Source organism: Lepisma saccharinum, chromosome 23 (genome assembly GCF_977018435.1).
Source record: "Lepisma saccharinum chromosome 23, izLepSacc3.1, whole genome shotgun sequence".
Taxonomy (NCBI): domain Eukaryota; kingdom Metazoa; phylum Arthropoda; class Insecta; order Zygentoma; family Lepismatidae; genus Lepisma; species Lepisma saccharinum.
This window is the reverse complement of record NC_139251.1, coordinates 43,480,631-43,495,453: the sequence shown is the minus strand read 5'-3', so window position 1 is coordinate 43,495,453 and position 14,823 is coordinate 43,480,631. Positions and strand designations below refer to the sequence as shown.

Below are 14,823 nucleotides of genomic sequence, written 5' to 3'. Positions count from 1 at the left end.
CTAGTGGCATTGGAATGGGGCTTCAACCAAGCAAAAAATGTTCATCTCTATGTCCTCTATGCATTGGGACAGTTTGGTGTTGTGTAGTGACATTCTTATAGCCACATATTTATGATGTATAAAAAAATCAAGATTTCTGTATAAAAAACAGCAAAATTTGGAATCAAAAGTGGTATATAAAATGGCATTTTGGTGTTAAAATGTTGAGTATAACCCTAAATTTGATTTTAAAACTGAAGTTACTGCACAGTTATCAGAGTATAAGTTTATTCCTGTGTAAATAAGTGCATTTTTGCTTCTCAAATATTCACAGCAGACTTAATCAATTTTCCATGAATTGCATAAGTCATGGGCTAATTCAGACTTCAGAATGTGCTGGATCTGTGAATAAACTCTAAATTTTGTTTTTAAGAGTTTATTTTTACTCTTCAAAAATATGAAAAATAAACATTATGGTGTTGTTTTTTTTTACATTTTGGGTTTCTGTCAAAAATGAAATATGCATGCCTCTGGACATCCTGTATATCGTCTGGCTGATATTGCCACACTAATGTGAAAACCACTAATGTGCTAAATCTTATTTTTGAGATAAAAGCATTTTAATATATCAAAATCTTGGAAAAATCAGGTTTTACATTTGGATAAATGTGGTCAACAATAAACTATGTACTTACTTGTGCCTTTGTATTAGGTCATATAAGTTAGCATAGCAATTTATTAATGAAAAGTAGTCCGAAACTGCACTAGGTGATGAAGTCCAGATTTGCACATTCTTAGATTTGCATTTTGTTATCACCTTTTTTCAATAGTTTGACATATCATCTAAAAGATGTATTGTCCAACACTAGTAAATTATTCATGCATGAACTCAAACAAATAAATTTAGTAATCAATCAAGAATATATATGTACTATATGAAATTGATAACACTGGTCGACATGGGTTCTGATGTTTGGAAACTAATTGTGGTTTCTAAAACTACATTTGATGCTGATTTCAGAAGTGACCTTGTTTTTGTTGTATCACCCTCAGTTATTTAGAAATCTTCATTGTTGTATAAATCGTAATTCCTGCCCAGAAATTAGAAGTTAATAATATTCCCGATAGATGGCAGTGCGCCGCTTATTACATTATATGATTAACAAAATTGCTGAAGACGAAACGAATTACGTGATCCGAAAACCTTAGTTAAGTGTATTGTAGATATTATATATGTAAATAGCAGTAGGGAATGCAAATATTTGATAAAGTTTTCGTCATTGTCGATAGTTCGTGCTGTGTTGTGTCGAGAGACAATGTCGTCGTCGTTCAGGAAGTGTTTGAACTCGCCCCATGTATTCTGTTACATTTGTGGAAGCTATGTAGTGAAGAGGCAAAGACAACGTATCACCAAATTTGTGAGGTCTGCTTACCACGAATATTTTGGTGTTAAAGTAGGTGATCAGGACAAAAACTGGGGCCCGCATGAAGTTTGCAAAACATGTGTGGAAGCTTTGCGATTGTGGAAGTGTGGCAAGAGGAAAGCATTGCCATTTGGAATACCAATGGTATGGCGGGAACCAAAAAATCACATTGATGACTGCTATTTCTGTGCTATAGATGTTAGCGGTTTCAGTGCTAAGAACAAGAGCAATGTGAGCTTTCCCAACAACATACAATCGGCCATTAGGCCCGTGCCTCATGGGCCAGATGTACCTGTACCACGTACGAGTAGTGATAATTGCAGCACTTCAAGTCACACTGAAGTTGAACGTGCACACTATGATGACAGTGACGATTTCTGTCCTGGTACAAGTACAGACACTCCGCAACCTTTCACACAACATGAACTGAATGATCTCGTAAGATACCTAAATTTACCAAAGGAGAGTGCCCAGCTTCTTGGTTCCCGACTGAGTAAGAAAAACCTGTTGTCTCCAGGAACACATTTCTCATGGTACAGGCATCGAGAGACGGAGCTACTCCCATACTTTACTGAAGACGAAAACCTTGTTTATTGTAACAACATAAGGAAAGTCATAGAATTGTATGGTATTTCTTACAATGTAAGTGAATGGAGACTTTTCATTAATGCATCACAGACTAGTCTGAAGGGTGTTCTGTTAAATAACTGTAATGTGTTCCCATCGATTCCAGTTGCATATTCTGTGTCGCTTAAGGAAACTTACGAAACTTTGAGGTTCATGCTACTGAAAGTGAAATATGAAGAACATGGTTGGTCTGTCTGCGGAGATTTCAAAGTCATAGCTTTGTTGTTGGGTCTCCAGGCTGGGAACACAAAATTCCCCTGCTTCTTGTGCGAATGGGACAGTCGGGACAGGGAGAATCATTGGAAAGTGAAAACGTGGCCAAGTAGAGAATCTCTCTCTCCAGGGAAGAAGAATGTGACACAACGGCAATTAATTCAGTCGTCTAAAATACTGCTTCCTCCGTTGCATATTAAGTTAGGGATAATGAAACAGTTTGTGAAAGCGTTAGACAAAGACGGCGAATGCTTTAAATACACTGCCAGGAAATTTCCATCCGTCCCTGAGGGTAAGCTCAAAGAGGGTATTTTTGTTGGCCCTCAGATACGGAAACTGATGTTGGATGCAGATTTTGAAGAAATAATGACTGCTACGGAAAGGGATGCCTGGATAAGTTTCAAAATGATGGTTGCCCATTTTCTGGGCAATGAAAAACACGTTAACTATGAACATTTTGTGAAAAATCTGCCAACGAATTTATGTAAACTTGGTTGTAAAATGAGCCTCAAATTGCATTTCCTTAACTCACATCTAGATTTCTTTCCGAGTAATCTCGGACACTTCAGCGAGGAGCACGAAGAAAGATTTCACAACGACATAGCAGAGATGGAACGGAGATACCAGGGACGATGGAATGTTTCCATGATGGCAGATTTTTGTTGGATGTTAAAAAGAGATGTTCCTACTTCGGGTGTTGGGGAAGGCAGAAAGTCAAAAAGAATTAAGTTTGATCCTGAGTCTCAGTAATTCGAAATGCACTATGTTATATCTCTTTCTAGACATGTGTAAATGAAAATGTACATGAATATAGTATATAATATAGATTTTACAATCTCAATATATGTCCCACTGATTACTATATTTGCAAAAATTATTTATTCTATGTGTCTGTAATATGATTATATAAACCCCAAATGATCCCAATAATACCATAATAGACCCCTATATGCTATTCAGTTTTCACGATTTGTGAAAAATTGTGACGTGATGGAGCAAAACGGTTTTCAAATTTGAATTCAGCATGAAAAATCCTTTCAGAGTCACCTATTCCTTTCAAAACATCGTTCAACTTTTGAAAAAATGTCGACCAGTGTAATTTATGGATGTCTCTGCTTAGCAAATCAGATGTAGTTTTAGTTTTCTGGCGTAGCTAAGGGTCAAGATATAATTTACTAACTTGACTGTGGTATGTGTGTCACAATAAGTTAGCTCCTAGTAAATCTTTCACTCTACAGAATCTTATCTTTATCTCTATTAGGATCTGAGTAGGTGAGGTAGTTATTAACTAGAAGAAACAGTTGGTAATTCACACTTCTGCTCACCAAATTTTATATTTGTAGCTATAATAGTGTAGAAAACATTGCAACATTAAAAAATCACATCTGACATATTCAAACCATTATAACCGATGCATGCCAGTGACATCAGTCTACATTATTTTAATCATGTTTTATATTTTATAAGTATTTCATATGTAAAAATGTTATAAGGTTACTTTATTTTTCCTTTCAGTTTAACCCACCAACTATAAAAGCAAAAACAATGGAAGATTTAAATAAGGAGGTATGTTTTTCATGTGATCAAAATCACTATAAGTGTTGTAATTGAAATGCCATTAATACTGTTCTTACCATAATACTTATTCCATTAGAACTTTCACTTCCTAGTAAGAGATTGTCTCTAGTGCTTAACTTGATAAACATAGCTATTGTGAGCCATCACTCCAATTATTTTTTTTATTATTATTCTGTATGTTCATTGAAATTTTCATATTTGATGGAATAATGTTTGATAGTGTCTTACGCTGTAGGCTGAAAACCATGAGATATTCAGAGTTCTGTGCTTCCAATGGACATGTTTACGAGCATTTTGTTTCTTTACGTTTATCTGCCATGATTGCAAATAATAATAATAATAAACTAAACTAAAATATTTAGGGTCGCCAATTTTGCTTTCTCAAGATAATCAACTAAATGACAAATCTAAGACGAAATAAAATTAAAAGTCTATAACAACCATTGCGCAAACTTCAGACCACGCATCAGAAGTTTGTCCTTTTTTTTCCTATAATCCTGGCTGTAGTTGCCAAATTATTGAAGCAAGCCTTTTTACTTAAACTTCAATGAAACATCCTAATATTTCCCTTTATCCAAATCTGCTTATAGTTTGATCAATTCAAGGAAAACTCTGACGTCTGTTGCTATGCTCAAAATGTATGTATAAATTTATACAGTGTAAATTTACATTATCAATAATGTGAACATAGTTAATTATACATCATATTAAATCAATATATCATTGTGCATATTAAACACAAAATTACATAATAAATGAACATCTTTGGGTCAGGCACAAAATCAAACCCAAAGACCATTCACACTGAAGGAAGGTTCTTTTCTTCTTCTTCTTCTTAGATATTAAGGCTCAGCTGAAGTTTTGGCTGAAGCCAGGCCAGCTGTTTTCCAATATTTCTCTCCTTTTGAAACCTCTACAATATTCCAAAATCTGAAAATTTACACGTGCTTAGAATTCCTAGAGTATTTCGTGTGGTTTGCTTTCACTGTTGCCTAGATATTCATAATAGTTTCATGGCTGCGTAAGTCTATGAAACTATTGATAATATCTAGGCAAGAGCAAACCCCACAAAAATTCATCTGGATGTTCTAGAAGAAATTCTAAATTTGTAATTTTTCAGATTTTGGAATATTGTAGAGGTTTTTAGAGAGGAGAGGAAAATTCAAAAATATATGCCCTGGTGTTGGCCAAAGGTCCAACTAAGCCTTACTGTATGCAGTAACAATGCGAAAAAAGAAGATGAGTAGTATAGCAGGAGGAAGTTTTAGGGAGGGATTACATTTAACACGGCCAAAAATGCCGTACCAGAACGTGTAATTTGGCTGAAAGAGAATTTTATTTGGTTATTTAGTTTTGTAAGTGATGCAGATTGAATACAGGGAAAGTGGGTTTGCCTCTGCCACCACTCTTCTGGCACCATCACTAATTGTGTGGCTTCAAAATTCAAATCTGGCATATACTCACACACACATAATTGGTAAAAGAAATTTGGAAACTAAATGCAGTGGTCAAAATATATCTCTCTTGTCTGCTACACTATGTTAGATTATTTTACATGTTACAAAATATGGTGTGAAAAAAATAACTGATGTGAAATGGATGCAACTAGATATTTATATTGAACATTTGTCATCATCATCATCCTTGGCCATTTCCTGCCTCTGGCTGGGTCCTCTCTTTCCACGGTGTTCCAATCTTGTTCTCTTCTCCTAACACACTCCACTATCTGCTCCTTTCACCAACATCTTGGTCTCCCCCCTTGGCCTTATTCCCACTCCTTGTGCATCGTAAGCTCTTACTGGTAGTCTTTCTGCATCCATCCTCTTCATGTGTCCGAACCATCTCATCTGTGCCTGACCTATTATGTCCTGAAGCTTCACCAGCCCCACTGTCTTGTCAGATCTCCTCATTTCTTATTCTATCCCTCTAGTCTTCCCCAATATACTCCTCAAAAAATTCACCTCCACTGCCTGCATCTTTCTTTTGTCTCTCTCTGTCATTTTCCAAGTCTCTGCTCCATTCGTAATTATTGGCACGTAGTATGTGTTGTATATTACCTTCTTGCATTTCATAGGTACATCCCTGTTTCATATTAATCTTCGAACGCTTTGATATAGTCCACCACCCATTTGTCATCTTCTGTTTACCTCCTCATCTATTCTTCCACTTCTCTCAATTATGCTTCCTGGATATTTGAAGCTCTCCACTACCCTCAACTCTTCCGTGTCCATCTTTATTCTTGATACATTTCTGGCTCTGTTTCTTGTCGTTATTAGCATATCACTCTTTTCTGCACTGAATTTCATTCCTGCTCTTTGAACATTTGTATTCTTAATAATTTGAATTGTTTAGAAATTGCAACAAATGGTAAAAAATATAATGATATTGCACTTGAGTATTTTAATCATAATTGTGAAAACATTTTATTACTTTTCAGTATGGCTATGATTTTCAAGTGGAACATCAGGCATAAGCTTAATTGTCATGAGGAAGATAGATACTTGTCATGTCCATGTGCCAGGATGTGACGATCAACGCATTATTATTTTAAATTCTGGACTTAGGTGTGAATTTGCGATTCAATCAATGTTACGAACACACAAACGGGTTTACAACATAAGGAGCATAGTTGGTTATTAGTAACAACACATGCATAATAAATAATAATAATTCAGAGCTGCAATGCACTGTGTTAGCATAATGATCATAAACATATATAAATGAATCTTTATAATGTATGAAATGCAAGGTAACGTGTGTGCTTTGACATTATATACAATAAGAGCTCATTTTGAGTATGTAACTGTGGACTAGAGACTATACATGCTCAGTCAAATGTGCCTTCAAAAATACTGAAACACATGCATCAAGATTTTGGTAAAATACAAGATGATGCATTTTCTTCATTTGTGCTGCATATTTCTTTGAAGCTTGTTATTGACCCCCAAAAATTGTGGGAAAAATCCGTGACTGTGACTCCATAGGACAAATTTACACAATTTCTTGTGCCATTAGCTTTTTTTTTAGTATTTTTACATCACATTTTCTCACTGTTTAAGAATACAGTGCTAGCCATAAAGTTATTGTGAAATCTGACTTGTGATTGATTTTTAATGTCAGTGCAATGGGACCACATGCTTGCTTACAGATTGCTTAAAGGTGCCATAGATATACACGAAAATGGCAGTAAAAACAGAAATTTGTATTATAAAAATGTAGCATTTTTCTACAGAACTTTCATTTACCCCAAAGTGAAATCCAGAACCAAAAACAATGAGGATTGCAGGATCCACAAGTGAAGTAGTCTTCACTATGTAAATTGAGGAAAAGAAAATGTACACTTTTTGTTGTTAGAAATTGATTGACATTAAGTAATCAGTGTAAATAATGTTTTGACTGCACTGATTACACATCTGTCAACATGACAATCACACAGTTTGTTGCAAGATCATATATACCATATTGATGCGTGTATAATGCTCACCCGGTTTTTGGTGGGGAAAAGGGACAAACAATTATATCTCGTATATAATGTGCAGTACAATTCAGGTTCAAGAAATCGCTTTCTTAGTTGTAGGTTGTAGAGCTGTTGCTATGTGGATCAAGAGGAGAATATTGTCTTGGGTATACAATGAGTCACCAACCCATGCCACCTCCCCCTTCTCCATCCTCTACTGTGTTTAGCATCCCAAGGCATTCATTCACTTCTGTAACCATCTTGTCTATTCTGTAGAAGAAAGCAAGATCAAAATTATGTTATGTACTTGCAGTGTTCAGGAAGTTATTTTCTATTATTTCTCACCTGACAAATACCGCTGATACTCATCTTGTGTGACATGAGGTGCATGCTCAAATTCTGCAAGAAAGGCGCAGCACTATTTTTCTTCGATATCGCAAAATGTTCCATTACAAAATGAAAAATCGTGGAAAATTTTAATTTCATTTTTATAGCTATAGTTGTTTTTTTAATGAAATCCAACCTGGTAATTTGAATTTGTACCTGTTGATATGTACGTGTTAAGCCTGAATCACACTGAACTGGATTTTCAGTAGGAATGCCCTAGTTGGTGCTGCACTGGCTACCCATGTGCTAGATTTCACCTTACATGATACTTGTTACCGCATACTTGTTGATCGACTTTTGTTTCCTTGAGACATTGCGCAGAGCAGACAATCTGTACTATGAAGATGGACGAGCAATTTGAAGAATGTTGTAGGAGAATTACTGCTTTGTGCTTTAATTAAAAAAAGAAAAGTATGGACTAGAGATTGGCTTGAAAAATATATGGTAATCAATATGTACCGAACAAGCTTTTTAATTAACTTGGGTATGCATATTCAATATTCATACATGAGATTCACAGGATTCATTCACAAATTTTTAAAAAAATCAAACATTTAATTTAATACACTCACTTGTAATAATAAGGATTTTCATTTTCGGCTAATCATATTTGTCACGTACACATCCGATCGGTTTGCATAAATACCTGAATGTTAATGAATTGAACACGAATGCAGTGGACGTCATCTCTTTCCTTTTTTGTTTTTATCAAGAAACCAAAAACAGCCAACACTCGGAAACCACAGACATAAAACTTCCCTTTGCAAACTCACAGATTATCTTCACATTGCTCTGATTGGCTGTTCCACAGAATCCAGTCGAGGAAAGCCAGTAGCAATTGAACGTGTCCTATTCCTCCAAACCAGTCAAGCAGGCAGCCAGGCATCCATCACATCCGGGCAGGTAGCCAGTTGAGTGCCAACTAACTGGATATCCAGTTCCGTGTGATTCGGCCTTTATACGCAGTGACATAGTGAAAACATTTATGGTTTATGTTGGCTGTCCGAATTATTATGTGCATAATATGCACTGCAGTTTTTGGGGACAAAAGATTTGGAAAAAAGTGTGCATTATACATGTGTAAATAGAGTGTATATGTATATATAATGAAAAAATCAATGGTGGACTACCTAGAAAAAGACTGGAATGAAATAAGTTTTTAATAATAATATAGTTTTGCTGTGCATGTGTCTTTTTCTTGGGCTGAACTGAGATTTATCGGTATGGGTCAATGTTAGTAGTATCAAATCAATTAAGTACTGATACCAGCTGATACTTTTTCCAAAGTCCAGTATCCTGTTAGGTATGAAAATGCCTGATTTGTCATTAATTCCTTGGTAATATTGCATTGCCAGAATTGATTTAATAATTTTTATGAGAGCTCTTATTCTGATTATCTTGTAGCTTAATCTGTGATGATATTCAAGCAATAAAGTGTAGATTGACATTTTATTGTTAAAGTGGAATTATTTTAAATTAAAATTTGCAACTACTCACTTTCTTATATGTTCCCGTAACAGTTGTAGTTAATGTTAATAACATAAAACATGTCCAAAAAATGTAAGAATTGTGTACTTGCAGTCGGTTGAATTCTAAATCTTCTCTCAAATGTGGTTTCTTCAAGGATTGCCACGAATTAAAACATTTAAAGGTTGGAGGAACATGTTGACAGTTCTAATTGACAGATCCATAATCAGTATTGGATTTCCTGCTTGTAAAGATAACAGGGTGTCTACCACTCAAGAAAGTCTAGAAAAAGTCAAAAAAATATTTTGTTATTTTTTACATTATAGTGAATTTACATTGTTATATACCTGTACTAGGATTTGTTAAAATTGAATATTTGGAATACTAAAATTGTATTGAGTTGTGGTTATGATTTGTTCAGTTTGTTCTGAAGAGTTACATTCTTGTATGCACGAAGTTTTGTAAAAATATTAAAGTAATGTGGCCATTCCTTATCCAGGATGAAGTCTGAAGCATTAATTTTTACATGCATTAATAATTAAAGCAAGTCTAAATCTCTTGTTAAAGTACAGCTTCAGTTTTTCCTTGAACAAAAATATCTTAATTTTGCAATTATACCTAAGTATAATAATATAATAAATGTTAAGAAAAAGAAAGAAAAGGTCAAGACACTGGAAAGAAAGGTCAAGAATTTGTGATTTGTTATTTTGGTAGACACCTTGGATAAGCAGAGATACCTGACCAAAGTGTAGATCTGCCACCATATTTGAAAGCGTGGCATGGACACTTCGGCACTACTGCCGCTAGGTTAAATCACAGGGAAAGTTTCAGAGGTTTGAGAAATCTTGATGCTAGTATAGGACAAGTTCTTTTATTGTGTATCAAGTTTCAGAGTTCTCACCTATTTGATGTTCAAATAATCTGCTCAATGCACATTGCACACCTGCTAAGCAAGCAGGCTTTCACCTCATGGAGATTAGAATTTGGCCACGCTTCAGAGCTCAAAGTGAGTGGGGTTGTAGGAGATGGTACCACCGCATATAGGAAACTTACGCAAAGCATCTTCTCAGTTCTCTCATCAAGTTAAACGTAGGACCATCCTCCCAGTTAGCTCAAACAAACACCCCCTATCTGATAATTTCCACTTTAGTGCTGCCACAGACCATAACGTTACAGCATGATTCTAATACAGCAATGAATAACATGGCACTGTAAATTCAGCTAGATTCCTTTCGAAAGAAAGTATTGTTGTACTGAATGCTCACGTGTTATGATTGATCAGTGAGCAGAACACACTAAAACCATCAAGCAAGGAGTCTGCTCAGTGAGCAAAAATTGTACTTGGTAAGCATTGCTCAGATACTTGATGCACCCTCATCCCCCCTGCCCACGTAATTAAACTGACTCTCTAGCCTTCTTAAACCTGAAGGTTTATGGCTGAAGCAACACAAGCCCTATCCTGGGCAAGATCAATCCAATCTTTTTCATCCTTACCGATTTCCTTTAGGTCCATCTCAACATGATCCCTCCATCTTCGTCTTGGCCTTCCTACAGGTCTCTTACCATCAGGTTTTCCAACAAGAATCCTGTAAACTCTTCTTTCCTCTCCCATTCGTGCCACATGGCCTGCCCACCTAACTCTTCTTGATTTAATTATTCTAATAATATCTGGACAGGAAGACAAATTATGTAGTTGTACATTATGTAACCTTCTCCACTCGCCTGTCTCCTCATCTCCTTTTAGGTCCAAATATTTTCCCAAGAATTTTATTTTCAAGTACTCTTCATTTATGTTCCCCTGCCCACTTCAAATTTAGAACAGAATTCAACCAGTCGTAAGTTAACTCTTTTCATGCTTTTTTTGGATGTTTTATTTTTTTAAATTTACAACTATTTGTAGCATAGAGTAGCCTTGGAAATTGTATCAGTTCAGTCATATTGGCTCAGTTCAGTTTTTTTTTGCTGGCAAGATGTTACATGTTTTTCATAATTGCAAAGATAATACCTGGCCATAAAATTTTCCCCATGGTCAGTAGTTCACTTATATTACGGCATAGCATGTGTTGTAAACATTGCTTGAAATGTAAGTTATTCTAATGTAAGTGAGAAGTGAGTGATGTATGTATTTGTAACCACAGCACACAGAACCTTGCTCACGTAAATATACCTGAAGTAATTGACGAAATTGGAATGAGTCTGTGCATTTCAGTGTTGAATTGGAGGGTATGTAGGCTATTTCTCATGAAAGGAGAAGCAAGCGCACAAGTTGTCATGTGCCAGCTCTGGTAACTAGTGTGATGTGAAGTTGAAAAATGTGAATGTTTTTCTAATGGACAAAATTGAGAATTGTTAGGAAACAAAGAGGGTGCTCCGTAAGACTGTTGGCCAGTGTTTTTACCGTTTTTCTATTCCTGTACGTGGGCTATTATATGCACTTAGGAACCTTCCGTTTGCCATAATTTAAGAACTGCAGAATGTGAATGTTTTTGCAACTGACATTAATACAAGGTGTGTGTAGAATGAAGTGAATAGTGGGTATCATCACCGTGCTTTGTATTGGTTAGAAATCCCTTACAAGAAAAGCAGGTTGATTAAAGTTATTATCGTACATGTTTGTGGTTACTGATTTTCTTACCTGTCGTTAATTGCTAGATGGACATATTCATAAAGCTGCATAAAAAGATGATTGAATAAAAATGCAATGTAAGTTTGATCAAAAAAGTCTCTCTTGAGTGGATTAGTTATGTAGCAGTGGTTTAAAATGAGTTGCTGAATCCTTTTACACTAAAATAAAATACACAGTTGAGGTACATGAATGTGGTTCTTTACGGTATATTTCCTCACAAGTAATAAAATTTGGGCTGATCAGATTCCAATGCCGATGTATTGGTATCGGCCGATACTTTTCTGGCATATTGGACTTTCACGGGGTCCGCAAAAATGCAGCATGACATTTTCACAGTCTAATTATCCTGGAAATTCTACGAATTTCAAATTTCCATTTTATTTTGCACAAAAAACTGTTTTTTGTGATTACATAATATCTATTTTAATATTCTGATGCAGTTCTTGAATATTCTAAAGCAAATTTATTGGTAAATTGATGCATATGGAGAAGATTTTTTATACACCAATATTGATTAATATTTGAACAAATTTTAATTATTCCAATTTTCAAGTATCGGTGTCTGTAACTGTGGAAATCAGTAAGAGTATTGACATTTCTATCAGTTCAAAATGGTATCGGTTCAGCCCTAAATAAAATGGTTGTTATGTTGCTCTTTGGGGGGGGGGGGTGCATCAACTAAGGTCAGAGTTGTCAAATATATTTGTGTGTTGTGTGGGTAGAAGCTACAACTGAATATAAAATAAGAAAACTGTTCATGAAGCTGACTGAATCAATTGTGTAAATAACATTTTATTATCGAAGTTAGTGACTTTTGTTATATCTGTTTGTTTTTCTTTCAGACTTATGCAAGTCTGATCCCTGTGTAAATGGATTTATTTGACCCATGAGATGGTCAAAAAAAATAATAAACAATCCATCTGTAAAGAGTTTGGGTCACATTAATACAAAATATGTACTGCACTTTTCCTTGAGATTTATGATGAAGGTATTCTCTAAAGTTATCGACCAAGTAACCTTTGAAAATGTTTCCGGTCTCTTGAGAGCTAACTTTGCACTTACATTTAGATACTAAAGTGAAGGCAAGAGTAATTTTAACTCTCGGAAACATTTCCATAACTCGTCTGGAGAACACAAGAGAATCTTTTCATCATACAAGCTCAGTGGAACCTCGAATTTACATTTTCCCGCATTATATGTTAAATCTCGATGGTATATACATAGCAAGTGTTGTAAAATTTTCCCCGATTTTATATTTTCCCGTATTTTAAGTTTTTTCAGCTTGGTCCCCTGAGAACGTAACATCGAGGTTTCACTGTATTTACTTTTTAGAATTATTGATTTTATACTTTGCATGTTAAAAGTTAAACAGCAATTTAGCAGTGCATGTTTAGTGTATGCAGTAGGCAGCAAGTGTGTTTACATGCACTAAAATGTCAGTTTAAAAATCCACTCAGAGAGAGATGATTGCTGTAAAATTTTTAAATCATCTTCCTTGACCTGGTACAATGTTACTAAAATATTTGCAGTGTAAAATGTATGTTGATGTGCATATTTTTTTGAAAAAAAAAAAGTACTGTCGAATCAAAAGCATTGTAAATATGTGATATTTATTAAAGAGTAAAAATGAAATTGATATTTTTGATTGGTTGCTCCAGTACAGTGCTTGGATGGTTAAGAATTGCTAAAGTCAGAGGTAGCTTTTCAATTTTTTAATTATAATTATTATTTGTAAACATTTGTAATTTTTGTGTATGTAGTGTGTACATAGATATAAAGTGAATTTGATACAATTCATAGTTATTAATTAATTACACAGTCTAGGGAAACATATGTCCCAAGTAACCAAAAGTTGTTAGGCCACACTACAGCTGAAGAGACAAACAATAAGCAATTACCAACACATCTTTCATCCATATTTCCAGCATGTGCCAACGTTGGGCCAACCATACTGAAAATGGTTGGCTCAACGTAAAAACATACCGTTTGTCAATGGTAATTTTGGCCGTGGATACAACGTTGGCCCAACATACTGAAAACTAACGAATGGATAGTTTTGTGTTCTGATATCTACATAATTTATTGTGAGGCCAAATATAAACAATAGTACAAATTATTTATGAAAATAAAAGAAATACACAGCACTTTCTCAGTCACATGGTATTATTGTTGTCAAGGCACCGTAACTTCAAGTGGTAGCAGAAAAACTTTCTCGAGTTTACTTAGTTTTTCAACTTTCATGGAATTTAGTCTGACAATAACATTGCTTAACCACCTTCACAATAATACCTGCAAGAATGTTCTTGTTCTACTACAGCTAAAGAGACAAACAATAAGCAATTACCAACAGATCTTTCATACAAATTTCCAGCATGTGCTGTGACTGAAATATTCGAAAGAAACACTGTTACATGTCACTTTATTTTACACTCTAGAATTTGCAGCATGCTCCTGAAAGTTGTCTTACCATCAAAAAGTTGTTTGTAGAACTGATTTTGACTCACTTTTCCATGGTTGGGCAAACACTGGCAACTACTGTTGGCCCAACGTCAATTTGCCAACCTTTCCCACATAAAAAGTGACGTTGGCCCAATGTTTGTGGTTACTTGGGGTTTCTTTAGAAATCCACAAAATATTAAAAATTTGCTTAGACCTGCATCAGATGGAAACATTTTCCTTCAGATTTTTCTTAACATGTATGTTACAATGAAAAATTTTACCATGTGAAATGGGAAAATCTTATAGCTAGGAACACAAATTTATGATAGATGAAACAATTGACACAAGCAGTAAAGAAAAATTCCAAATCAGCTACATATAACAGCAGTGAAGAATTTTTTTAAACTGATTTTTCAGCATTGTGAATGGAAAGAACATGGTTGTAAATTCAAAAACCACTTCTATTGTGAGTGTAAATATAAATAGTTTCTATGATTTTATAATTATTAAAGAAATTTTTTTTGGGACACCCATTCATATATATATATATATATATACAGGGTGTCATTTTAATGGCGCCCACGGACCACGGAAACGTGTAGAGGACATCAAAACAAACAACTTTT

At 34.9% G+C, this 14,823-nt stretch overlaps 1 protein-coding gene across 2 annotated transcripts in view; it reads left to right on the top strand.

The window, feature by feature from the left end:
- Positions 1-13,667, top strand: part of Mvb12 (multivesicular body subunit 12-like Mvb12) — a 55,640-nt gene extending 41,973 nt beyond the window's left edge. For both annotated transcript variants that reach the window (XM_083110002.1, XM_083110001.1), the window contains exons 8-9: positions 3,759-3,809; positions 6,259-13,667. In XM_083110002.1, coding sequence (XP_082966128.1) covers positions 3,759-3,809; positions 6,259-6,294 — 87 coding nt within the window. In that variant the 3' untranslated portion in view covers positions 6,295-13,667. The remainder of the gene's footprint in view (positions 1-3,758; positions 3,810-6,258) is intronic.
- Positions 13,668-14,823: the final 1,156 nt, after the last annotated feature.